The sequence below is a fragment of the Ursus americanus genome, chromosome 26 (genome assembly GCF_024610735.1).
Source record: "Ursus americanus isolate L20-20 chromosome 26, mUrsAme1.1.p, whole genome shotgun sequence".
Classification (NCBI taxonomy): Eukaryota; Metazoa; Chordata; class Mammalia; order Carnivora; family Ursidae; genus Ursus; species Ursus americanus.
The window spans coordinates 43387237-43413315 of NC_142152.1; the positions used below are offsets into that span (position 1 = coordinate 43387237).

Consider the following 26079-nt stretch of genomic DNA (forward strand, 5'->3'; position numbering starts at 1 on the left):
TGCAGCCAGCCAATCAGCAGCCGCCGTCGGACAATGGGCCCGCGCCGGGCTGAGCCCGGTCCGCCCTGGGTGCGGTTCCCTGCGCCCCACATACCGCGGCGACGCTTGGCCCCCCGCGCCACCCTGCCCGGGCCGGTGGGAAGGAGTGACACCCCCGCTCCCCTCGGCGGGGCGCGCGCGACTCCGGGCTCGGGGACACAGCCAGCCCCGGTCGCCCTCTGCCTTGGCCTCCGCCCGCGGGTTTTCCGCGGCTGCCGCGGGCGGGGCGAGCGGGCGGACGGAGGCGGAGTCTGAGACTATTTCAGGCGGCGCCAGGCTCTGCTGGGACAGCGGCGGCCCGGCCCGGACACAGTAAGTGACCTCCGCCCGCACCGCGTCTGTCCCCCGCCGCTCCGCGCGGCTGCCCGCCCGCCTCCACCCCGGGTTCCCGGCCGGCTCCCTCGACGGAGCGGCCGGCACGGTCCCGGCCGAGGGTGCGGAACGCTCGGAGAGCCCCACGCCTCCGGCAGCCCAACTTCTAGGGAAACTGAGGCCGCTGCGGCGCGTCAGGGTGCAGGGGGCCCGAGCTTGGTACTGCCACCCCGGGCTCAGCCCTGCAAAGGGCAGGGAGGAAGGAGTGTGGGGAAAGGCGCAGGGGTCTCTGCTCCTTTTGCAGAAGGCTGGCCGAGGGGGGTGGGGCTGGCTGGCCAAGTTACTTTGCTGCCTGTGCCTGGGTGTCCTCCCTGGGGGGATGGCTGTGTCCTCCCTTTCCCAGCCAGGACAGAGGAGCCAGGCGCAGAGGCCATGGGAGGCTTTGTGGGCCTCAACCCTGACCCAGGAAGGGGCATGGGTGTGTGTGGTGGGTGCCCGCGGGGAAGCTGGGAGGTCAGGAGAGGGGGCCCCTGTGGGGCCACAGGCTGTGGTCACATGCTATGACTGAGCAGCTCGCTGTGTCGGTGTGCCCAGCCTAGAGCCCAGGCTTGAAGGAGTGCCTTTCCTGCTCTCTTCTGCTCTACCCCAGTGCCGAGGTTGGCTTGACAGCCACAGGGACACGGACACCGACCCTTAAGGAGGCTGGCTAGGGGCCAGCCCGGGGCTGCGGGGCGTTGCTGCTTCCTGTCAGCAACACCGTGAGGTGGGGGTCCTTGTGCCCACTTCACAGGGAGGTATTGTCCGCACGCTAGTGAGTGTGCCAGCTGACCCCCCCACCGCTTCTCTTGCCACCGCACCAGCTGCCTCTGAAAATCAAGGCCTGGTTGGAGCCAAGGCGGCCACTGCAGGACCTGGAAGGGTGAGGAGGATTTGTACCAGAGAGGCAAGGAGGCGGCGATGTTATGTGGGGACCCGCAGGAACCAGGCCTGAGGTCAGATAGAGCCTAGCACATTGTGGGGGGGGGGCAGAGGTGAGGCTGGCGGGTCAGGGTGGCCCTCTCCCTCACCCAAGCTGGAGAGCAGAGGTGGGGCCTGGTCCATCAGGGTGGTGCTGAGTAGCCCCAGGCAGCTGGCCGGACCAGCCCCTGTGGTGCGTGCGTGCCAACGGGATGGATCAGGAGAGGGAGCTGGGGCAGTGGGTGGGCAGGGCAGAAGAGCCTAGTGGCCTTGCACCTTGGCCCTGGGCTCCCTGAGCACCCCTCACTTGGTCCTGGAGTGGAACTCTCAGCCCAAATGGCACCGGAGAGGCGCCTGAGGTCCAGTGGTGTTGCACTCTGTGGAGGGCACCTGGTGAAGCCATTTGGGAGAAACTCAGGCTTCCTGCCCCCCAGGTGGCTCTGGCCAAACTCGGGGGTTGTGATGAGGCCCAGGGTAGCTGGGCTGGTGGGGAGGCAGTAGGGGCTGTGGAAAGAGTCTGACAGGCCTAATCCATGCCTGCTATGTGCTTGGGGCAAGCACCTCCCAGCCCCCTCACCGCCTCAGCTTCTCCTGGATGATGGATCATCCCATCCGCCTTGCAGGGCTGTTGCAAAGGTGAATCAAAGTCATCGCGCTGTACGAGTCACAACTCATTGTGTTTACCTTGGGGGGGGGGCAGGCACTATGGTCCTGGATCGCCCCAGTCATCAGGGAAGCCTGACCCTACTGCTCCCCCTTCCCAGCCCTGCCTCACTCCCCTCTCCTGGGTTCAGCCATGTTCCCCTTCACTGGTTCTGGCCTTGCCTTGATAATGGTCATGGTGCTAGGAGGGGTGCTGCTGGGCACAAGGGGGTCCTGCCTCTCCGAATTCAGCCTGTAAGATGGTGGGGGCTATGGAGGCAGGAGGACCCAGCACCGGGTGATCTGAGTTTCAAGCCTAAGCTGTCAACCATAGGGTAATTTCCCAGCATCAGTTTTGTGCGGTAAGGATAATAATACCCCTCCTTGAAGGGAATGAGGAAGAGATGGGATGGGCACCGGGGAGGGCACAAAAAGTGGAAGCCTTTGTGGTGATGATGTCACCTCATCTGGGAGCAGCCAGGGTGAAGTGGGAGCCAGGAAGCCTGGTTCCTGGCCCGAGTTACTGGGTGACCCCAGGCAGCTCGGTGCCTCATTGGGTCCCTTGTCCTTGCTGACACATGAAAGTCTTCAGGGTCCTTTCCCACCCCTTGAAGTTTGAGAGGGCACTATGATTCCCAGACCTGAGCCCCAAAGCCAGGGAAGGGGGTTGGGCTCTGCTCCCCTCATGGTCCCAGCAGGAGCAGCCATGTTTCTGCTGAAAGTGTCCCTCTGTGGCTCCACGTAGACAAGAGAAAAACCAGGCGAGCTGGAGGATGGGGCGGGGAGGATGGAGCAGCCTCTGGAGCTGTGACCTTTCTGGACCTCGAATCTTGCTCTGGGCACTGGGACAGTAGCTGTGCTCTGCCACCTCTCCCAGGGTCTCATGGGATGCAGGATGGAAGTCATGTCCTCCAGGCCTTTCTCCTTGCTCAGAGGGTGGGCTGCCAAGGAAGGATTTGCCAAAATGAAGTGAAAGCCCCCTCTGTCTGGGAGACTTGGCATCTCCAGATTCTTCTCTGCTTCTGGCGATTTGGGGAGGGGCTGGGGGGTTTCGGAAGAGGAATTGTGGATGCTGAGAAACTGGTGTCCAGGGAGGGCACTGACTTGTGGGTGCCCCTCTGGGGCAGGAGATAGCCAGCCCCTGATGGTCGTGTGGTGAGAAGGGATGGAGATCATTGCGGCCACCGCGCTCTGTCCTGGGGCCTGGGAGCTGCTGAGCGTCCGCCTGTCTGCTGCTCTTCATTCCCTCCCCCCTTGCCAGTCTGCAGGTCTGAGCCCGGGGGGATGCTGAAGATGATGACTTTCTTCCAAGGCCTTCCAGGCCAGCAGTCGGTGCCAGGGGTTCTTGACTTCCCCGGAAGCTCCCAGAAGTTGCCCTCCAGCTCAGAGCTGGAATCAGAGGCCTCCATGTCAGAGGCGTCTTCTGAAGACCTGGTGCCACCCCTGGAGGCCCAGGCAGCCCCGGACAGGGACGGGGAAGAGGCGACAAAAAAGAAGAAGAAGAGGCCGAAAGGACTGGCCAACATGTTCAGCGTCTTCACTAAAGGGAGGAAGAAGAAGGGTCAGCCCAGCTCAGCAGAGCCGGAGGGCCACCCCGAGTCCCACCCTGAGTCCAGCCACCCGCTGCCCACAGGTAGGCTGGGATCCCAGGCGGGTAGGGATGGGGATCAGAGCCGCCGGGGCCTGGGCAGGGCTGCGGCTCCTCCGAGGGCATGGTTCACTCACCCTGGACCCCGGAGGGCAGCAAAGATGGGCTTCCCCTGCACCGGCTAATCCTGGGGCCCGGGTAGGCCGACCCGGCTGCAGTCCCGACCCGGGCGCCGACCGGCCTCTGGGAGCGGGTCCCTTCACCTCCTGTCGCGGGCGCGGGGTCGGGTGGGAGCCGGCCCGCCGGCGGGCGGCGCTGACCGCGCGCTGTCCCGGCCGCAGTGGAGGAGCTCAAGGCGGACCTGGAGCGCGGGCGGCTGGAGGCGGCGCAGCCGCTGCTGGCGCTGGAGCGGGAGCTGCAGGCGGCGGCGGCGGCGGGCGGCGAGAGCGCGGAGGAGCTGGTGCGGCGCCAGAGCAAGGTGGAGGCGCTGTACGTGCTGCTGCGGGACCAGGTGCTCGGCGTGCTGCGGCGGCCGCTGGACGCGGCGCCCGAGCGGCTGCGCCAGGCCCTGGCTGTGCTGGCCGAGCAGGAGCGCGAGGACCGGCGCGCGGCGGCGGCGGAGGCGCAGGCGGCCGCGGGGCCCGGGGCCTCGGCGCTGGTGAGCGCGCGCCCGCGGCGCTGGCTGCAGCTGTGGCGGCGCGCGGTGGCGCAGGTGGCCGAGGAGCGCCTGTGTGCGCGGCCGGCCGCGGCCGCCGAGGGCCGCTCGGAGGCCGAGCGTGTCTTCCTGCACATGGGCCGCACCATGAAGGAGGACCTGGAGGCCGTGGTGGAGCGGCTGAAGCCGCTGTTCCCCGCCGAGGTGGACGTGGTGGCCGCCTACGCCGAGAGCTACCACGAGCACTTCGCGGCCCAGCTGGCGGCCATGGCGCAGTTCGAGCTGTGCGAGCGCGACACCTACATGCTGCTGGTCTGGGTGCAGAACCTCTACCCCAAGTGAGTGGGCGCCGCGCTCGGGGAGGCCCGGAGGCTCAGAGGAGCAGGGCCCGCGCTTGGTGGGCTTTGCACTTGGAATCCTCGATTTTCTGGCTTCAGCCTCACGCTAAGGTTGGGGAAACCGAGGCACAGGGAATGACCGATACTTCATCATTCCTTCCTGAGCTCCCAGTCTGAGGCCATGACCATCCAGAGCAGGAAGGGCTGTGGCAGAGGAGACCAGGGACTGCGGGAGCCACCATCAGGGGCCCCGGCCAGCCTGAGTCATTGAGGAAGCCATCCCTGAGGTGGTGGAGGAGGAGGAGGGAAATGAGGAGGAACCAAATTCCGCCTGCTGCTGGAAGGAAGAGAGGCAGGCAGGGGAGGGGGTGGTCAGGCCTGGAAGAAGGTGGAGGGAGGGTGGTGTTCCCAACCAAGGGAGTCATCTTCCACAGCCTGGGGCTGAGCCCTGAGACCTTCTGGGAGTTGTGCAGAACTGGCCAGTGTTTGGATTTACCGGGCAGGCTATGGGATGCTCCCAGGCACCGCGAGCATAGGGGCAGAGCAGGGCCATATGGCCGTTGTGCAGGGTCACCTGGTGAGCCCACGGTAGAGCTGGGCTCTTGTCCCTGAGGCCCAGAGCTCCTTGGGTGGGAGGCTGACTCTGCCAACAGAGTGCCTCGGGGTGCCTCAGGTACCCTCTGATTTACCCAGACTCCTTGGGGTCCTGAGCACATCTGTCCTTTGTCCAAGCTGGGTGAGGAGTGCAGCGCTGGGTGGAAATGCCCAGGGCACGGGAGGCCGGGGCTCCTGTGGGGGCTAACTCTAGCCCCCTCTGCCGGGTAAAGCCTGCAGGAAGCCTGGAGGTACGGACAGTGTGAGCAGTCTCTGAGGATCTCAGAGACACATCTGGGTGGCCAGTGGTCTCAGGGGGTGCTGGTGGCCCAGCCTCCAGTGGGGAGGGGGGCAGGGGAAGGGCCCCGTGGGGGTGGTGGGTGAGTCAGCAGGACTTAGGGAAATCAGCATAGGGCAGGGGCTGCGGGCTAGACAGGCCAGTCGTGAGCCAGTTTCTCCTTGCTTATCCTGACTCACCAGGAAATACTGGGCATTTGCACCTCAGCCTTCCTGTCCCAGTGACCTCGGGGCTTTTGGCCTGGGGCCCACTGGGGTCAGCACAGCAGGAAACTGAGCCCAGTAGGGCAGAGCCCTGGGGAGAAGGAGTCCAGGGGCTGCCGTGGAGGCCTGTGTGGCCAGAGTGGCACAAAGGGAGCCGAGGGTCACAGCCACGTCCAGGCTGGGAGGGGGCTGAGAGGGCCGTTCTTGAGTGTCCAGGCAGACAAAAGCCCCTGAGGAAGTGCCAGGGAGGGCTGGACGGTCCCTGGGGCTCCAGGATCCCACACAGGCGCCACAAGAGTGAGTGGAGTAGCTGGGGTGGGGCAGCCCTTCCTGCCTGGACTGACCCACCCTCTGGGGGCAGCAGGGCGGGCCTGGGGCTGGTGGTCCAGGGCTGGCAGGATGCCCAAGGCCAGCATGCGTGGAGCGCAGTGAGGGAATGAGGTAAGGAGGAGGTGGAGAGCGAGTGGCCTCTGCTGCTGCCAAAGGAGCCGGCTTTAATCTGTGTGAGATGGAGGCCTTGTGGCAGGGAGCGCTCCGGACTCCACGGGCAGTTCTGCCTGCTGGGAGGAGGAGGCATTGCTGGGGCCCATGAGGCTGGAGAGCAGGCCCCTGCAGTGCGCCAGGCGAGAGGTGGCTGCGGTTGGGGCATCGGGCAGGTGGCTTGAGGCTGACCTGCTTCAAGAGGATGTATTTGGGAGCAGGAGTGGATGGGGAGGAACGAGAGAGTCCAAGCAGGCATGAAGATTCCGAGGTTTCTGGCCTGAGCCCAGCTGAGCCGATCGGGGACCCATCATCTGAGACAGAGAAGCAGGGATGGGGGCAGGGAGATCAAGGCCCAGGCCTGCCAGAGACTGAGGCCAAGAAGGTGGGCCTGCAGCATGAGTGACGGTGCTCAGTGGGGGCAGTCGTCCTCATGCTAGACCCTCTGCCCACAGCGACATCATCAACAGCCCCAAGCTGGCGGGAGAGCTGCAGAGAGTCCAGCTCGGGAGCCTTCTGCCCCCCAGGCAGATCCGGCTGCTGGAGGCCACGTTCTTGTCCAACGAGGTGGTGAGTCCAGCGCCAGGGCCCCGGGCGGGGCAGGAAGGAAGCTAGGGGAGGCTAGAAGACAGGCAGGACGCGGGCCAGGGGCTTGCATGTGGGCTGGCCAATGGGCTCTGTGCTACCCTGACCTGCCCCTCCTACCCCCAGGCCAGCGTGAAGGAGCTGATGGCCCGTGCCCTGGAGCTGGAGTCACAGCGCTGGGCCCGGGATGAGGCTCCCCAGAAGCTGGACGGCCACTGCCACAGCGAGCTGGCCATCGACATCATCCAGGTACCACAGCCCACCCCTCGGGCTCTCGCACAGCCCATGCCCACCCTGTGTGTGTGCGGGCCTCCTCCTCCCCCATCTTAATCCAGGTGAGCTCTTGCTCAGCTTCCCCCTCACCCCTGCAGATCATCTCCCAGGGCCAGGTCAAGGCCGAGAGCATCACCCCCGACCTGGGCGTGCAGATTAAGCAGGTGCTGCTGCTGGAGCTGGCCGCGTTCCTGCGGAGGTGGGTGTGTGCCTGTTGTGCCTGGGGGGGGCGGGGCTGGTCCCTGAGCCGCTGCTCTCGGAGCCACCTGCCCTCCCTTGTGTCCCATGTGGGTATCCAAGCTAGATCAGCATCCCCTTCCTGCCTCTGGGGTGTCTCTTTATGAGCAGGGGTCCTTCCCACCACCACCCCCACCCCGCCACCTGAGCCTTGAGAGCATCAGGTGATCTGACTGCTCAGCAAGATGGTCTCAGCGCTACAGCCTCCAGCTGCAAAGAGGATGCCCCAGGAGGGACTGAGGCCCTGGCCTCCCTTCTGGTGGTGCCCTGGGTCTCCAGCCCTACATTTTCTTGGCTGCCTCCCTCCCTGTCTGGGGACTCCTTCATCTATCTACCCCTTGCCCACCCCCCGCCCTGTCTTCCAGCTATAGCGGGATCTGGGGGGAAGGAGTGGGGGCAGCAGGAGCTCTGCAGGGGCCTTGGCCCCACTGTCCTTTGCCTGCGAAGCCAGTTACGTGAGGCGTAGGGGCTAGCAGCCCTCCCTGGGCTGTAGGAGGCCTGTCAACCGGAAACACTCTGTAAGCCCAGGGGGGCTGGGGGGCAGGCCGGAGGCTGCTCTTGTCCCAGTGTCTGTGCTGGTCCTGCATGCACCCCTTCCGGTTTCACCAGCTACCAGCGAGCCTTTGATGAATTTCTGGAGAGATGCAGACAGCTGAGAAATTACAGGGCCAATGTCATTGCCAACATCAACAACTGCCTGTCCTTCCGGTAAGGGCGCTCGGAGGGGTTTGTGGGAGCGGGAGTCACTGGGCCCGCCAGTCTGTTGATGGAAGAGGATGGCTGGGAGGGGGGTGGGAGGCATGATAAGCAAAGATGTGGGGACTCCAGTGAGCATGGCCGTGAGCAGATGGCCGGGGTCTGTAGGGGCAGCAGCAGCAAACATTTCTCAAGTGCAGGTGGGTCAAGCATTCATGCAAAGGATTTATTCCTTATTTTGTTCTCGTAACGCTCTTTGGAACAGACGCGGTGGTTGTGTCTGTTGGGCAGATGTGGACTACGAGCATTGGTGTTTCCTGGGGGTGAGAAGGCTGGTGTTGCCTCGGGAGCAGGGATGATGATCTGGACTTGCCTCCACAGGGAATGGGGAGTCATGGAGGGTTCTAGAGTGAAGAGATGGTTGAGGAAGACTTGGCTAGGACCAGTGGGCTCTCTGGGTAGGGGACTATAGGCTGCACAGGGCTGGTGTGACCTACCTGCCCCCATCCATGTCCTTCCAGGACATCCATGGAGCAGCAGTGGCAGACACCACAGGATCTCCCGAGCCACCTGCTGGGCCCCCTGAGTGAGCTCAAGAGTCACGGCTTTGACACCCTGCTCCAGCGCCTGTTTGGGGACCTGAAGGTACTGGAGCCTGCCTCCCTGGGGTGCCTGCTGGGCTTAGCATTGGGGGGACGCAGAGAGGGACCCGGACGTATGTGGCCAGCTGTCATGAGGCCTGTGCCGCTCAGGTGATGGGCGCCATGGAGGGCTTTTGACCTTCCCCACCACTTCAGCCTGGGCTTGGCCTCAGAGGGGCCCCTTGGGCTGGGAACACACAGAAAAGTATTAGTGCCCCTCCCCGCACTGAGACAACCCAGGCCTGAGCCTCTGCGCTTCTTCTCCTGCTCCCCCAGACCTTCCTGCCTGCGCCCTGTCCCCATGCCTCCCTCCCAGCGCGATGCTCAGAGCCTTTGGCAGCCCTGCCCCATCTGCTGTGGGCCAAGTCCACAGAAACCCCCTGGCTCCCTTAGCAGAGGGTGAGGCAGGGGTCCCTGGAAAGAAAAAGTAGGAGGAGTTCCCTGCCTGTTTTCCATGGAGCTCGCCTTGTCCCTACTGCCCAAGGCGGAAGGCCATGGGTAGCCAGCTGGAGGTGAAGGCCGGGCGTGACCCTGGATGACTTGGCCCAGGTCCTCACAGGCCCGGCCAAACACAAGTCCTTGTTTATGCAGGAATTTATTTATTTCAAAGGGGGCGGTGGAAAAGGCCTCAAGGCAGGCAGATGGCCGGCCTGGCTCCAGGGCTGCAGCTGGCTGGCCTTGGAGGAAGGGTACCAGGACCCTGTCTCCACTTCCTGTCTGTGAACAGGGCCCCCGAGCTCTGCCCTGGTTCCCTGGGAGTCCTCGAGTCCCCCTTGCCCCTGTGCTGGGCCGTGTGTGTGTCGCGGTGCGTGTGTCTGCGGCTGGCGGGCCTTCCTCTGCAGGGCGTGACCAGACATCCTGCCTCTCTCCTGTCACAGCCGCTGTTCAAAAGGTTCACGCAGACCCGCTGGGTGGCCCCGGCGCAGACCCTGGAGGAAATCATCTCCACCGTGGCCGAAAGGCTGCCCGAGTTCTCGGAACTGCATGACTGTTTCCGGGAGGTGAGGAGAAGCTGGACCGGCGGCGGGGCCCGCTGGGCGTGGGGGGGGTGGCGTCTGGACACACACCCTAACACGTGTGCTGTGCACACACCTGCAGACACACACACACGTGCACACACAAGCACATGTATCCATCTGCCCGCCCCCCGCCCCCGGACTCCTGGCTTCGAGGCTTCGAGGCTTCGAGGGAAGGTGGTGAGCTCCCCGGGCAGTGGCTCACACAGCCCTGCCTGCTCGCCCGGCCAGGAGCTCGTGGAGGTCATACACCTGCACCTGGTGAAGGAATACGTCATCCGCCTCAGCAAGCGGAGCCTGGTCCTCAAGACGGCCGAGCAGCAGCAGCAGCTGGCCGAGCACATCCTGGCCAACGCCGATGCCATCCAGCGCTTCTGCAGCCAGAACGTGAGCTCCCGCCTGCCCCTCCCCCGAGCCCCTGCAGGGCCAGCACCACCGCGGCCTCCCCACACCTGACCGGTTCTGACCTGAACGTCTCTGGGCCCTCGGGTGCCCTTGGGGAAGGGGCGGCCGGCCTCCAACCGGACCTATGCCTGCAGGGCTCCTCAGCGACCTGGCTGCATCACGCCCTCCCCAAGCTCGCCGAGATCATCCGCCTGCAAGACCCCAGTGCCATCAAGATCGAGGTGGCCACTTACGCTACCTGGTACCCCGACTTCAGGTGAGAGCAAGGGCGCCGCAGGCCAGGGCGTCCGCAAGGCCCTGCCAACGCTGGTCAGAGCCTGGTGGGGCCGGGCTCGGGGCTCCAGGGCTGCTGGAGCCGAGACCGGCCTCGCTGAGGCAGTCCCAGCAGTCAGCCCTTGCGGCGTGCAGACCGAGGGCCAGACGCTGTGCTAAGATGTTTACAGTGGCTCATTCACTGGACCCTCACTACGACCTTGTGAAGCGGATGCTTCTCATCCCCATTCTGCAGATGAGGCCTGGAGAGCGTAAGGAGCTTGTCTAGGTGACCCCCCAGCCCGTGGTAAAGCCAAGATGGCAAAGTCAGGTGTCCAGCTCCACAGTCCACACTTGCAGCCTGATACGATCCTGCCCCTTACAGGGAAAATTGAGACCAGAGAGACTAGGGACCTGCTGGAAGCCATGCTAAGCTGGGATCCACCAGGGTCAGCCTAGGGATCCTCAGAGTGGAGGCTTATCCCGCAGCTGTCTGCGGATCTGGTGAGCTAGGGCAATTGTTTCTCTAGGCTGGGTCCTCTCACGCTCTAGGGAAAGTCTCAACAGTCTTGAGCTAGATTGCTTATCCTAGTCCGGCCTCGTCTAGCTTCTGGTTGATCCACTGCATCCATCTACCTGCCTATCTGCTTATCAACACACTCACCCATTCATCCAGCCATAGAAGCACCCATCTACCCACCTACTCATCTCCCCGTCTGCGTAGCTATCCATCTGCTCACCCACCCTTCCACCTACCTACCCAACCATCCATCTACCCATTCACCCACTCATTCATCCACCCATCCATTCACCCACCTATTCATCCATCCATCTACCCACCCATCCTTCCTCCATCCGTCCAGCCACCCATCCTACCAATTATTGACTTGTTTCCTGCCAAGTGCCGGGCTCTGTTCTAGGTACTGGGATGCAATGAAGTATAAGACAGACCAGGTCTCAGTCCTTCCTTGTGTAGCTTACAGCCTAATGAGCGTTAGTAATAATGAGGTACTCAGGCAAAGAAATAGTTATGAGCTGTAAAGATTGTTTAACCAAGGTTGTGAATGACAGAGGCGCTGACTTTAGAGGTGGGAAATCTTGGGGGAGGTGACATTTTCCCCAAGGCCCAAGGTGTGAGAAGGAGCTGCTCATCTCTAGAGTATGGGAAAGAACATTTCAGGAGGAACAGCCAGTGCAAAGACCTGAGGTGGGCAGGAGTCTGGCGCACTCCAAGGAGGGACAGGGGCCCAGGGTGCTGGAGCACAGTGGGCGAAGGAGACTGAGACCCCCTTGTGGGCAGGGGCTTGGCCGCAGGGCCCTGTGGCTTGGGCCAGGAGTCTGGGGAGCTGGGAAGAGGTGTGAGTAGGGGTGTTGGTGACTAGGCTGGACTGACGGGATGCTGTCCTTGCCAGCAAAGGCCACCTGAGCGCCATCTTGGCCATCAAGGGGAACCTGTCGAGCAGCGAGGCCAAGAGCATCCGAAGCATCCTGGACGTCAGCACGGGGATGCACCGGTCTTCCAAGCCCCTATTTTCACTTATAAAGATCGGTTAGCTTTCCCTGCGGCCTGACCTGCTTGTGAGCACCCAGCGAACATTGGACGCCACCCCCTTGGCGGGCAACACCCCACTTCATGGCCCCTCAACAGGCTTCGTGCTGCTGCCGCTTCTGCCCAGCCTCGGCCAAGGCGCCAGCCCCTGGGCGGCTGGAATTGGATAGGCCCGGTTTACTTGCCCGTCCCGTGCAGGCGGGAACGCCCATCTGGGGAGGCAATGAAGCAATCCCCAAGAAACTCTCTGTAAGTGACCGTTGATCATGCATGGACTAAGGCGGGAGCCAGGAGGGAGAGCATCCAGGGTCAGAGATCCCGGGTTACCTCCCATCCGTGGGACCCCTGCACGGCCTATCATAACTGTCGTCCTCATGGCTGGGTCCGAGCGCCTTCCCAGCTGCCGAGGGCCAGGGGCTGAGCCTTGCCCATCCCGCCTCCTCTGGCCCAGGACTGCAGTGAGCGGGACTCAGCATGTCCATGAAATCGAAGGCAGAGCTAGAAAGGAAAGAAGAAAACGATGAACTCTTATCTGGGCCCTGGACATCCTGGGTCTTCCATGTAGGGACAGGCCCCAGGGAGGTGGGGGGCTCCGTGGGGCCTCTGCCTGGAAGTCAGCCTGAGGTCTGGGCAAGGCAAACTTGACCTCTGACCCCGTGGCCTCTGGGTCAGTGTCCTATTGCTGCTGTAACACACTTCCACAAACGTGGTCATTGAAACCAGAACTTATCTTTTAGCTCTGGAGGTCAGAGGTCCGACTCAGGTCTCATGGGCTAAAGCCAACAGGGCTGGTTCCTTCTGGAAGGTTCCGGGGGAGTTTCCTTGCTTCTCCCAGTTTTTAGAGGCTGCCTCTATTCCCTGACCTGTGGCTCCCTCCATCTTCAAAGCCAGCAGTGGCCAAATTCTTTTCACATCGCAAACCTCAGACCTCCTTCCTGCTCCCCTTCCACTTTTAAGGACCCTTTTGATGACCTTTGGCCCACCCAGGTAATCTGGGATCAGCTCCTATTTTAAGGTTAGCTGTTAACAGCCTTACCCTACCTGCAGCCTCAGGCCCCTTTGCCACAGACCCTGACGTAATCACAGGTTCCAGGTTTGGGCTTCCTGGGGTGGGGGGGGCGTGGTTTTGCCCCCTCTTTCCACCCCTGTCCACCCCCTGCCCTGGACGACGCCTTAGCCTAGCCCAGGAAAACATGGCTTCGGGAATACCCCCAGGCTTCTGCCGGGCCCCAGGGCCCTCTCAGCGTGCGGGCGCAGGTCAGACGCAGGCAGGACTCAGCCTCATGCCTCTGAGTGAGCCAAGGTAGGGTCCGGAGCCAGCGTGCTTGGGTCTGTCCCCCTCTTTCCAGGTACTGTGGCCAGGGACTGGCCCGTGTAAATGGTGCACAAGGGCCTTGTACGTTTGTAGAAGTTAGTGTGTTTGATGTTGTTAATATTATTTTTGATAGTACTGCTTTTGTATGTATGTACTCAGGATAGGGTCTGAGTTTTTATAGCTTAATATAAAACTGGTTTCAAAAGTGGCTTGGAGTGATTGATTTTGGGAGCAGGAAGGGGCAGTGGTGGCTTTCTGAGCCTCCCAGGGCCTGGGAAATCCTGTCTCCCCAGGCTCTGTGGCAGATCCCCCCATGAGTCCAGCCTTACGGTCCCTCCTCCCCCTTCTCACCAATGAGCATGAGCTTTGGGGGGGCTCTGCCTATGGGGCACAACTAGTCATTTTGCTCTTTTCGCCCCAGTTTCCTTACCTGTAAATAGGGGACCATAAGCCAGTTTGGTCTCCCTTACGTTCCTTCTGAGGATGGGGTGGGGAGGGGGTGGACCCAAGACAATCATTTCAACTCCACCCATAGGGCCCAGTGGGGAGCCTACGCTTGTATTGCTGGCACTGACCTCACAAAGCCACAGCTGTGGTCAGAGGAGCCCCACAGCCTGTCTCCAGAAATGGCCCCGGCTCACCTGGCGCAGGATTTGGGGAAGGGCAGAGTCTCTAAGACCGGAGTCCCCTCCATTCCACATAGCTGAGGGAGGGGCCCCAAGGGAGCCACATGTGCAGTCTGGGGGTCTGGGGACCCTTTCAGCCAGTTCTAGTGGAGGGGGAGGGGCCAGTGGGACTGGGCTGGGCTGGTGCAGCATGGCGGTGGGGAGCAGGGGGGGGCCCTGGGGCCCTGGGACACCCTCCTCCCCCTCAGTTGAGCTGGGCCGCCAGGTGGCTCCTGGGGTACAGCCCCGTCCCAGGCCAGCTGGAGGCTCGTGAGGGCAGCGGGGGTGGGGGGGTGGGGAGCAAGGGGTTGGGGCGGGGGTGCTGGGGCCAGCATGCCCCTCCCCCTCGGGACTGCCTGCGGGGAGTGAAGGCACCGAGAACCAGGTGGGAGCTTCAGATCCCTCGGGCCAGGCTGACCTGATGGACCCAAAACATGAAAGCCCGGGGTGCCTGCAGCCGCCGCAGGTGGGGGTCCTCGGAGCACAGGGCAGTAGCAAGGGCCCCAGAGCTCCCCTCTGCCCCACCCCGCCCCAACCCCCTGGGCCAGTGGAGCCCCAGAAAGAATGAGGAACAGGACTCAAAGCGGGTGGGGAGGGGCATGAAGCTACCACCAAGGGTTCCACTTCAGGAACTTCCCCATCCTCCCCCGGCCCCCACCCCACCCCTTCCCCCCTGCGGGAAAATCCCCCTAGGGAAAGGATTTGACCCCAGTGGAGGAGTGAGTCACCAGGCTCAGGGGACAGAGGGGACAGCCTGGACGGGCCGGGGGGGGGGAGCATTGGCCACCTGCTCTCAGTTTGTACATGGACACGGGCCCGAGACAGGAAAGGTAGTCCATAGTCAGTAGGGGCACAGGCACTGATGGGGCCCTCTAACCCTCCCCCATCCCTGCTGGGGGCGGGGCAGTGGGGAGAGTTGGCCAAGGCCGCCCAGAAGGGCTGACATTCCCGGAGGCCCACAAGAAACACAGAGCAAGCAAACAAACAGTTCAGGTCCAAGTGCAGAGGCGGTGGGAGTGACTCAGTAGAGATGAAGCCGATTAAGGTGGGGCCGCTCCAGCTGTGGCCATGGGGAGTGCTCGCGCAGGAAGGGGCCATTGGTATGGGACTCCAGACTTGACAAGACCACTTACACAGACCTGGACAGAGCAGTGCAGGGGAGGGAACATTGGGGGCAAAGGGGGGGAGTGGGGTGGTGGTGCTGGAAGGGCTCCAGTTCTAGGGAAAGAGCTTCAGGGTTGGGTGGGTAAGCGTGGGAAGCGGAGCCAGATCCCAGCAAAGAGGCAGGGGTCTGAGAACCTTAGTTGGGGCTAGGAGTTGGGGTTCACTCCAGCTGTAAAAGCAGTGAGGATTTGAAAGAGGCATTTGGGACTGATGCGATGTAGGACTCAGAAAGACCCCTCTGGCTGCTGCCTGGAGAATGGAGGGCTGAGGAGAGGCCAGGAGACCCTTTAGGGGGTGCTGGGGTTGCCTGGGGGAGAGGTGACGTTGTTGGTGAGGGCTGTGAGGTGGAGGGAGACGGGGTTGGCTCTGGAGCCGGTATGAGAGCAGAGCAAGTCCCTGAACCATCAAAAAACCCCTAACTGAGGGGCGCCTGGGGGGCTCAGTGGGTGAAGCGGCTGCCTTTGGCTCGGGTTGTGATCCTGGGGTCCTAGGATCCAGCCCCGCGTCCCTGCTCAGTGGGGAGTCTGCTTCTCCCTCCCTCTCTGCTGCTCCCCCTGCTTGTGCTCTCTCTCAAATAAATAAAATCTTAAAAAAAAAAAAAAAGACTCTAAGCCAGGGGGACAGTGGTGCCACCTCCCAGATGAGGAAGGCCTGAGGGCAGCAGGAGGAGGCCCTGGGGGAGAGATCTGGGGAGTGAAGTTTGAGAGGTCTGCAGAAAAGTGTGTCTCATTAGATTGTCCAAAACCCAAGTGAGAGACAACACTCTGTGTGGGAAGGCTGACAGCCAGCGGGGACTCTCTCTATGCCGGGAGGGTCGTTTCACCCAGCCGCCACGGAGGACCATCTGGCCACATCAGTCAAGTCAACAACAACTCTGTGACCCAGCCATTCCCCTTCCAGGAACGAATCTCATGCATACTCTTAATACCCACGAGAAGTGGTGCAAGTACCAGGCCAGTCACCGCATGGCAGCGAAGCGGGGGACACTCCCCACCTGTCCAGCAGCAGCCCCGGGCAAAGAACGCAGTGCACCAGACAACGGGGGACTGCACAGCTGAGCAGAAGCGCGAGGACGTTCTCTCCGTTCTGATGTGGACACTGCTCCGACGTAGAAGGTCAGGGAGGGAAAAGCACAACGCAGAACAGTTTGCGGTGTGTGTGTTCAAATAAAAGTGGGGAAAGATAGAGAATCTTGTGTCTTACAGATCACGTGTATATATAATATATTCATCTGTATTTGCCTGCGTGTGCAGTAGTACACCAGGAGCTAGTAAGAGCGATCGTGTGTGCTTACACAGGGGTGTGGGGGGTGTGTGTGTGCGTGCGCACGCGTACCAGAAGTGGGAGGGAGATAGTTCACTGTATATCCTGTTCTAAGTGGTTACTACTGAACCACACGAGCGTGTTATACGTGAACATTTTATAATCTGACATTCAGTTGAGGATGGAAGCCAGCGTGGTGGGAGGTTCAAGGGGAGAGGAGAAGAGCCCCGGTCTCGGGTGTGGGATTGTCCAGCAATGTCAAGTGCCCTTTGAAGTGGGTTCATCAGCAGCCTGAGATTTTCTCCAGCCCAGTTTAGTCCTCAGGTGTCCACCCGGAGTCCCAGCGTTGGGTTTCACTGAGAACGGGGCTTTGGTGAGGCGGTCACACCAGGGGATGAGCAGCGCCACCGCGTGGAGAGGGGCTCACCGGGAGAGGTCAGGGCCATGGATGGGGGCTGGGCTGGCAGGAGGGTGGAGGAATGTGTGAATGTGTGAGGGGCCGTGGAATCGGGCTGGGTCAGAGGAGGGGCGGGGTGGTGGAAGGCTGCTGGGGTTGAGTCACAGGAGGGAGGGAGTGCGGGGCCAGAGGGCTCTGGTCACAGAGGAGGACCCTTACAGTTGAGGTCGTGGTGGTGATGCAGTCACTGGTGAGGACAAGGGGCGGGGGAGGGAGGCACAACCCGAGAGGGTGTGCTGACATTGGGAGTGCTGAGGGCTCAAGGAACCAGGAGGGAGCCTGTGGATGCTGAAGCCCCCAAGAGCACTGATGAAGTCATGGAGCTGTTGTCCTCTGAGGATGCCAGGGAGAGACGCAGTGGTGAGCGGAGGGCAGCAAGGGTGAGGAGAAGCGAGACGACATGCCTGCCAGGGTAGGTGGGCGCTGCTCAGCTTTAGCCCCTGCTTCTGTCCCTCGCCTTAGAGCAGTAGACAGTCCTGGGACTTAGTGGATGGATCAGGCCTGTGACGGGCCGTGCCAGAGCTAGGCGGCAAGGCTGTGTTGGGGTGACCCCAGGAAGGAGTGGCACCCTGATTCTCTGAGCCTTCTAGGTGGATGGTGCATTCAGGACGGCGGTGAGTTAGGAGGTCGATGCTCCCGTAGGGACAGTGACTGTCCCTGCAGAGACACCCTGAGGGCTTGGGGGTTGTCAGGGTCAAGGGAGATGGCTGGAACAGCCGGGGCTTCTCCTCTCCCAGGACACTAGCCTGGGCTTGTTCACTGGAAGGTTCTGAAAACAAGCAAAGGTGAGCCTGGTGCATGAGGGCTTTTCCAGCTTCTGCTTGTGAGCATTTGCTAATGTTCCCGTGGTCAAAGCCAGTCACACGACCAGGTCCAGAGTCCAGGGCTGGAGAAACAGGATCCCCTCTGATGGGAGAAACTGGAGTGTTTGTGGCATTTCCCCCAATCTGCCTTGTGACTATAAGTACTTACATGCTTCCCTTGTGAAACACAGGTTCGCCCCATCCCCAGGTCTCCCAGTCTCATCCAGTCATAGATCAGGCGGGCCATGCATGATCTCTGACCTTTTAGCGGCACCGAATGTCGAGGAGTTTCTCCAGTGTAGCTCCCTGGGCCAGCAACTCCAGACCCACACCCCATGAACTAAAAAGACAAATCAGTCACCTGACACGCTCAAAACAGAGTGGTATTGAGGGGACAGGATGGCCACAGTTGGGGACATCATTTAAAAGGGGGTGGGGGTGATGGGGAGCCTGGGTGGCTCAGCCAGGTGAGCGTCTGACTCTTGATTTCGGCTCAGGTCATGATCTCAGGGTTGTGGGACTGAGCCCTGCATCGGGCTCTGTGCTGAGCAGGGAGTTTGCTTGAGATTCTCTCCCTCTCCCTCTGCCCCTAGCCCAACTTGCACGCTCGCTCGCTCTCTCAAAAATAAATAAATAAATCTTTAAAAAATAAGGGTTCGGGAGGGACAGGAGGCAGCTCGGAAGGCCAGCCACTGTGTGGTCTCCCGGAGAGCCCTAGACTCCACCATCCTGGGTCTGTGCCCGAGCTCTGCCCTCTGAGGGGCCTTCCTTTGCCGTAACCAACGGCCCATGTTGGTAGCTGAGCAACTTCCTAGTCTTTCCATCATTCAGGGTCCAATCAAGAGTGGGGAGCCCCCCAGGAATTGGAACAGAGCACTTTTAAAGAAGGACTGTTGCAGGGGGTTGGGGTAACCAGGGGTCAGGTGGGAGAGGATGAGAACTCTAAGAATGTAGACAGAGCAGACATGCAGCCACCACCTGAGGGCCAAGGATGGGGTGAATCTAGAAGAGTCTCCTCACCCCCCAGACCAGCACTGGGGTTCAGTCAGACCTCGTTGGAGAGAATGCAGCCTTGGGAGGTTCACTGAGGTGCTCTGCCAGCAGAACTTGCTGGAAGTTTGCTCCCCGAGATCCAGGTAAGCCATGCACAGACAAGTGCTGTGCTCAAAGTTGCTGCAAAGCCCCCCCCCCTCCCAAGGTCGTGGTGGAGGAAGCCGTCCTTGGGGAGACGCTCCAGGTGTGCCCTAGAAAGCCCTTCCTCCTTTACTGTCTCTCCAACGCCCTCTACTGACAAAGGTTAGCACTTCGCCAGCAGACAAGGGAGAAAGTTCCAGAATACCCACACAGGCCAATGAAAGATGAGTTTGGGGCAGGGAGGCAGCAGATTGACAAGAGGCACTCAGCTTCCACACACATTCTTCTACACACATCGAACCTTGATGAAAATGCCTGCCGAACACTGCACATCCGTCCTTCCCACAAGGGAAGACACTTCCCCACGGTGAGGAGACGCAGCGCCAAGAGTAACTGTACCCACCCCGGTGTGTACTAATAACTCCACGTGGAATCCTGTGAGACAGCGCCATCCTTCCTGGATGCCTCGCAGCTGGCACCAGAACCGAATCTTCAAGAGGTCACGCAGCCTTCAGCCAGGCCGGCCACTTCCGGGTGACAGGGTATGTGGTAAGCCCAGTGAATTCCATGGCCGTGAGCCCACCCGGCTGCATTTCCTCGGTGGTGGAATGAATTCCTTGGTCAGAAGCAGTGCTGTGGGGATGATGGTAGACGAGGCATTCTGTGAGTCTGTGCGTGGTGGTGCCAACAGCAGCATTACGGGAGCAAGGAAGCCGAATCCATGTCCAGAGTGCGTCTCCTCCAGAGGATGACTCATTGTCCCCTCCCTGATAGAGGAGGTCCCGTGCGATCCACCCGCTACCGGGCGGTTGGCTGCTCTCTGCAGGCCACGGGGCTGTCGAGGGCTAAGCGCTGGTCTTCGCTGCTGTCGGATAAGGCGCTTGGCAGCGGCCAGAGCGCCTGGTGAGAGGAAGCCTGTGTCGTTGAGCCCACAAATAGCCCCATCCCTGTCACCATAGCTACTTTGTTTGTGGGTCTGTTGAGAAAGCATGGAGTGGCTGGGCAAAGAGGCTGTTATGGGCTGAATTGTGTCTCCCCCAGATTCATATCGGAGTCCTAATGCCCATACCTGAGAATATGACATTATTTGGAGAGAGGATCTTTACAGAGGTGAACAAGTTAAAATGAAGTCTTTAGGGTGGGTCCTAATCCAATATGACTGTGTCCTTAGAGAAGAGGGAATTGGGGAGGTAGACACACACGGGGAGAGCACCATGTGACGGGAAAGGCAGAGACCGGGGTGATGTCCCTCCAAGCCAGGCACGCCAGCCTGCGGAGAGCCGCCAGCACGGGAGAGACTGCTTCTCCCAGCCTCGGAAGGAAGCGGTCTGCCCGCAGCCCGCTCTTAGGCTTCCAGCTTCCAGAACTGCGGACACACATTTCTGTTGTTTAAACCACAGTCTGCAGTCCGTTCTCATGGCACCCCAGCAAGCGAACACAGAGACATCTCTACAGAGCTTCATTCTCCCACCTCAGTATTAAGGGTCTCTTCTGGGGCGGATGCCCTTGGGTGGGCACCCATACAGTGTGCACGTTCTTCATACTCTCTACCCACTTGGAGATGTCCATCTACACACTTCTTCCCCAGTTTTTCTTGTCACCAAACTCCCAGTTCTGGTTTTTTGTTTTTTGTGTCCGTCACCCCCCCCCCCCCCCCGCCGCCCCGAGGCCCTGTGAGCCAAACTGTGAGCAGCTGTCTAGGTTAGCGTAGGTCTGTACCTCTGGCCATCTCTCAATCCAGACCTGGTGGACAGCCGAATGTATTGCTCAAAGTTCTGCCCCCTGGGGGCATGGTCCTTCAGGATCCCCCCGATTGCGGCTGCTGCCCCGGCTGTCCACGATCACATGAAACTATGACATCGTGCAGACCCATCGGTCAACCGGGCTTGAGTTTTTCTTGCTCAGCAACCCAACAGGCCACAGGCACGGACGGCGGGAAGGGAAGCAGCGCAGCCGGAGCTGGTGTTGAAGGAGCCTGAGCCACCTTCCGTGCACGTTATTGTGGCTCCTGGACGTGCCGGGCTCAGACTCCCATGTACTATTTCCATGCGATGATAGAATGCTGCCACACATACCGAGCCTTACGGCGAGGTGGGTCTAACAACTCTCAGCTCGTGATGGGAAACAGGAGAAATGGTCACCAGTGTCCCATGGTTGGGCATTCAGTCTCCATCGAATCCCAGATGAAGATCAGAAGCAGTTTGTCAGAAGGAAAATTGTCATCTCCAGAAGAGAGCACAGACTTGCTCCCAAATTCTAGAAATCGGGCTGTGAGTCTCCCACTGAGGCAAGTCATGGATATTTTGAGTGCTGGTGGATCGGCTGGACCCCGGGGCCCGGGGGGTAGGGCGGCTGGTGTGTGCGGAGCGGCCTAAGTCTGCAGAGCCTTCTCTCCTTCCGCTCTCCTCTTGAAACTGGCTAGATGGATGACAGTACAGCATGCGAAAATGTGTTGCTTCCAAAATCCAAAATGTCCTACCAAGCATTTGCCTCTTTTGTCATGGTGGATGATAAGAGGCCCAACAGCTTGTCTTTTACCTTATATTCAAAAATCCCCCAGACCAAATAACTCTCAGAAACTTAGAAATCACAGGCTCCTGAGTTTTTTGAGGGGAGAGGCATCTCCCACTCTCAGGTTCACGTATGTCTTCTTAAGGCATCTCACATACTTGCTATTTCTTGTTTATCAGAGCCAATCAGTATAATGTCATCAATGTGGTGGCCAGTGTCATACAGTGTGGAATGTTAAGATAAAAAAAGATCAATTCATAGAGATGGAAAGTAGAATGATGGTTGCCAAGGGCTGGAAGGGACAAAGAATGGGGAGTTATTATTTAATGGGTACAGAGTTTTGGTTTCGCAAGACAGAGATGGCAGGTGGGGTTGGTTGCACAACGGTGTGAATGTACTTAGGGCCACTGCCCTGTGCGCTTTAAATTGGCTAACATGGGAAGTCTCTGGTTATGTACATTTTATCACAATTTTTAAAAGACAGGAGTAAATTAAGCACAGATTAAAATAAAATTTTTTGGTGTTTTTATTTGACTACATTAAAAAACATCAGCATGTTAAGATCTTGATACTAATGGAGTGGTCAAAAGATTATCCACACTGGCATACACTGGAAGATTTTTAGAAATGCAGAATGCCTACCAATACTGTGAAGCAAACCATTTCCCATAAAAATTATCTTATTAGGTACCGGGCATTAAGCGTTAGTCTGGTGAGTTTTGTACCTTTATCTTGTAATCAGTGACCTCATCAGATTGTATTATTTGTTCTAAAAGCCTGAACAATCCTATCACTGGGGGGATTACGAATTCATACATGCATTGTGTAGCGTCTTGCGTAAAATATACACACCTTGGAGAAGATCCTGGGAAGACAACTGAGTAGGAAGCATCAGGAATCTGCCTCTGCACTTAGACAACAATTGGGCCAGCAAAATCTGGCTGCTCTGGAGTTTGCTGGAGGCTTGCAACTTCTAGGGCAAGACTTGGACGATAAATTGTGGTTAATTTTGGTCAATCTCAACTCGTAGCACAGCAGCAGCTACCCCTCCCCCCTCCCCCCAAGGCCTGCCACGAGGCAGGCAGCTGTGCACACGTTCCTGGAGCGGCCTGCACACGGTTGTGGGAATCCGGGTCGGCCAAAAGACCCTGTCCTCCAAATACTGGGGATCTGTGCTCTGAGCACTGATTGCTGCATCTGGTCACAGTGCAGACTAGAAGCGGGGGGCCACTGTTGTGGCACTTCCTCACATTGTAGCAAGACCCTCCCCCTCTGGCTGAAGTGACTTCCAGGACATTTAAGGGGCTAGTGCCCTTTTAACCCCTCATTTTTTACTTTCTCCCCCTCTGGAAGCCAGACAGTAAAGAGTAGGGCATTCAAAAACAACTGTATACATCAGAGAAATTAGTAAATGACCATGAATACCCAGGGAAAGTCTCAGAAAAGACCCGAGAAGACATTATAGTTACACTTCAGACTGATCCTCGGCATAGAGACAGCCTACAATGATCAAAAAAAAAATAAAAACAAGAAACAAAAATAGTAACAACAAAGAGCAAACCCTGGGAAAGGGGGAGAATCTGTTTCCAGAATTCCCACATTATTACATGTAAATGTCCATGGCTCAGGGCGCCTGGGTGGCTCAGCCAGTGAAGCATCTGCCTTCGGCTCAGGTAATGATCGGGGTCCTGGGATCAAGCCCCACATCAGGCTCCTTGCTCAGTGGGGATCCTGCTTCTCTCTCTGCCTCTGCTGCTCCCCCTGCTGTGCTCTCTATCTATCAAATAAATAAATAAAATCTTTTTTAAAAATGTCCATGACTCAACAAAAAGTTACAAGCCCTACAAAAACAAAAACAAAAACCCCCAGGAAGTACAGCTCGTTCAAAGAAAAAAGAAGTAAATAAAAAGAAACTGTTCCTGAAAAAGACTGGATGACAGATCTACTAGACAAAGACTTTAAAAAACTATGTTAGAGATGTTCAAAGATCACTAAGAGAGTGATGTGAGAACAAGATGGAGATGTCAAAAAAAAAAGAGAGAGAGAGAGAGAGAGAGAAACCTAAGTTGAAATTAAAAAGAAATTCTGGAACTGAAAAGTGCAATAACTGAAATGAAACATTTGCTAGAGGGTTTCAAAGGCAGATTTGAGGAAGAAGAAGAATCAGTGAAGGTAGGACAATAGAAATTATCAAGGCTGAGGAGCAGAAAGAGAACAGACGGGAGAAAAGCGAATAGAACCTAAGGGACCTGTGTACATAGAGGACCAAGATACACATCGTGGGAGTGGCCGAGGGAAAAGAAAGAGGGTGGGTAGAGAGAACATTTGAAGACTTAGTGGCTGAAAACTTCCCACATTTGATGAAAAACATGAATATAAACATGCAAGAAGTTCGACAAAATTTAAGTAAGAAGAACTCAGAGAGATCAACGCCATGACACATTATAGTCAAACTTTCAGAAGAAAAAGAGAATCTTGAAGGCAGCAAGAGAAGCAAACCATCACATCTGAGTGACCTGCTGTGAGACGATCAGCAGATTTCTCATCAGAAACTTTGGAAGCCAGGGGTGCCTGGGTGGTTCAGTTGGTTAAGGGTCTGACACTTAATTTCAGCTCAGGTCTTGATCTCAGGGTCATGAGATCAAGCCCCATGTCAGGCTCTGCGCTCAGCAGGGAGTCTGCTTGAGATTCTCTCTCTCTTCTTCTGCCCCTCTCCCTGCTTGTGCACGCATGCTCGCTCTCTCTCTCTCAAAATAAATAAATAAATGTTTTTAAAAAAATAAAAGAAACTTTGGAGGCCAGAAGACAGTGGGGTGATATATGCAAAGGGCTAAAAGAAAAAACATCAACCAAGAATCCTGTATCTGACAAAAGTGAGAAAGAAATTAACACATTCCCAGATCAACAAAAACTGAGAGACCTTGTGACCGCTAGTCCTGCCCTGCAATAAATACTCAGGGGAGTCCTAGAAGATGAAATGAAAAGACATCAGACAGTAATGTGAAGAGGTATGGGGAAATGAAGATCTTAATAAAGGTAAATACATAGGCAATTATAAAAGCTAGTATTGTTGTAACAATGGTTTATAACTGTACATTTGCTGATTTCCTACATGATTAAGAATCTAATAACCTGAAAAAAAAAAACAATTACTAGTGTAAAAGCTAGTATTACTGGAACTTGGTTTGAAACTCCAAATCTTGTTTTCTACATAATGTAGGAGACTAATGCCTCTTAAAAAAAACTATGTTTATGTTTTTGAGAACAAAAGTGGAAGCGCCTGACATTAAGCTTTTGGTTGCTGAGGTAGTCATTTCAAAAGACACCCATTTTGAATAAACATATTGCCAGCCGTAAGGCACAGCAAAACAACCAGATGGGGAATGAGGCTAGCCACACCCGGGAAGTTCCCCTTGCAGGAAACTGGGGGCAACCTAGATAACTGACCACTTGACTGACCTCCACCCTCCCACACCCTAATTTCCTTTCGTATGCTTCAAATTAGGCAATAATGAGAGACACCATGAAACCCCAGAAATCCCACCATTGGACCCTAATAGAGGCAGAGCCCCAGATCCACATTCCTCCTCCCTCTCCCTCTCCCTCTCTCACTCTCCTTCCATGACCTCACTTTGTGGCCTCAGGTGTGCTCTGTACCTTCCAAAACCATGAGTAATAAAACTTGTTTCTCTAAGTTCCTTGATTTTTTTTTCTGGAGTATATCCTGCAATCACAATAAGAAATCAAGGGTTGGCCCAGCTATAATCGGCCCCATTGAGGGAGATGTCTGTGGGGCTCTGTATGAGCCAGTGCTCAGACATTCCTAGCTGAGGGCATTACCATCAATAGGCTGGGACTGAGACCACAACGATGTATAAGGAAGTAATTTTGTGATATCAGTAACCAAAAGGGGTCAGAACAAAGCTGTAAAGGAGCAGAGTTTTTGTATGTTATTGCAGTTAGGCTGGTATAAATTCAAATTAGGATGGTATAACTGTAGGATGTTAAATGTAATCCATATGGAAACCACAAGGGAAATAGCCGTAGAATATACACAAAAGGAATTTAAATATTTAGCTAAAAAAAAAAAATAACTCAACGAATTACAAAAGAAGAGAGTAATGCCAAAAATGAAGGACAAGAAAGCTACATGGCATATAGAAAACAAAGAGCACATCATCAGTAATTACCTTAAATGTAAATGGTTCAACTGTTCAATCAAAAGACAGAGGCTGGCAGAATGGATAAAAACACATGACCCAACAACATACTGTCTACAAGAGCCTCCACTGAGGTCCAAAGACACAGACAGGTTGAAAGTGAAAGGATAAAGAAAGGCCATGCAAATAGCCCCCAAAACAGAGCAGTGACTATACCAGCATCAGACAAAATAGACTATAAATCAATAAAGTTTACAAGAGACAAAGACTAATTTATATGTTAATATGAGGTTCATGTGTAAAATTGTCAAATCACTAAGTTGTACACCTGAAACTAATGTAACACTGCGTGTCAACTGCACTCAAATAAAAAAAATTGACAAAAATAAAATCACAAGTAAATAAATAAAAGGTTCAAACGACTGAAAGATATAACAATTACAATATTTACACACTTAATGACAGACCATCAAAAATATGAAGGAAAAATCGACAGAATTGAAGAACAGACAATTCTACAATAATAGTCAGAGGCTTCAATCTCCCACTCCCAATGGACAGAACAACCAGACAGAAGATAAATCAGGAAACAGGACTTGAACAACACAATAAACTGACCAGATCTGACACCCACACACCCACACACAGAGCACTCCACCCAACAACAACACACTTCTTCTCAAGTGCACAAAGGGCATTCTCCAGGATGAACCGTAAGTTAGGTCACAAATTAAGTCCCAATAGATTTAAGAGAACAAATATCACACAAAGTTTCTTCTCTGACCACAATGGGGTGACGTTAGAAATCAATTAACAAGAGTAAAACTAGAAAATTCACAAAATTGTG

General features: G+C 57.1%; 1 protein-coding gene across 1 annotated transcript; it reads left to right on the forward strand.

Annotated features, from left to right (window-relative positions):
- Positions 1 to 382: 382 nt before the first annotated feature.
- On the forward strand, positions 383 to 13283 carry TNFAIP2 (TNF alpha induced protein 2). The gene is made up of 12 exons (XM_045777172.2): positions 383 to 1343; positions 3219 to 3583; positions 3880 to 4531; positions 6562 to 6676; positions 6818 to 6940; positions 7063 to 7163; positions 7811 to 7909; positions 8419 to 8542; positions 9417 to 9539; positions 9786 to 9941; positions 10094 to 10215; positions 11624 to 13283. Exons 1-12 carry the CDS (start codon positions 1309 to 1311, stop codon positions 11763 to 11765), a joined length of 2157 nt encoding a protein of 718 aa, XP_045633128.2. The 5' UTR covers positions 383 to 1308; the 3' UTR covers positions 11766 to 13283.
- The last annotated feature ends 12796 nt before the right edge of the window (positions 13284 to 26079 follow it).

Excerpts from the sequence above, each read along its gene's own strand:
- TNFAIP2 (XM_045777172.2), top strand. The coding sequence starts at position 1,309 with ATGTTATGTGGGGACCCGCAGGAACCAGGCCTGAG. Across the intron at positions 7,164-7,810 it reads CTGGCCGCGTTCCTGCGGAG|CTACCAGCGAGCCTTTGATG; the intron begins GTGGGTGTGTGC and ends CGGTTTCACCAG. Across the intron at positions 9,540-9,785 it reads TGCATGACTGTTTCCGGGAG|GAGCTCGTGGAGGTCATACA; the intron begins GTGAGGAGAAGC and ends TCGCCCGGCCAG.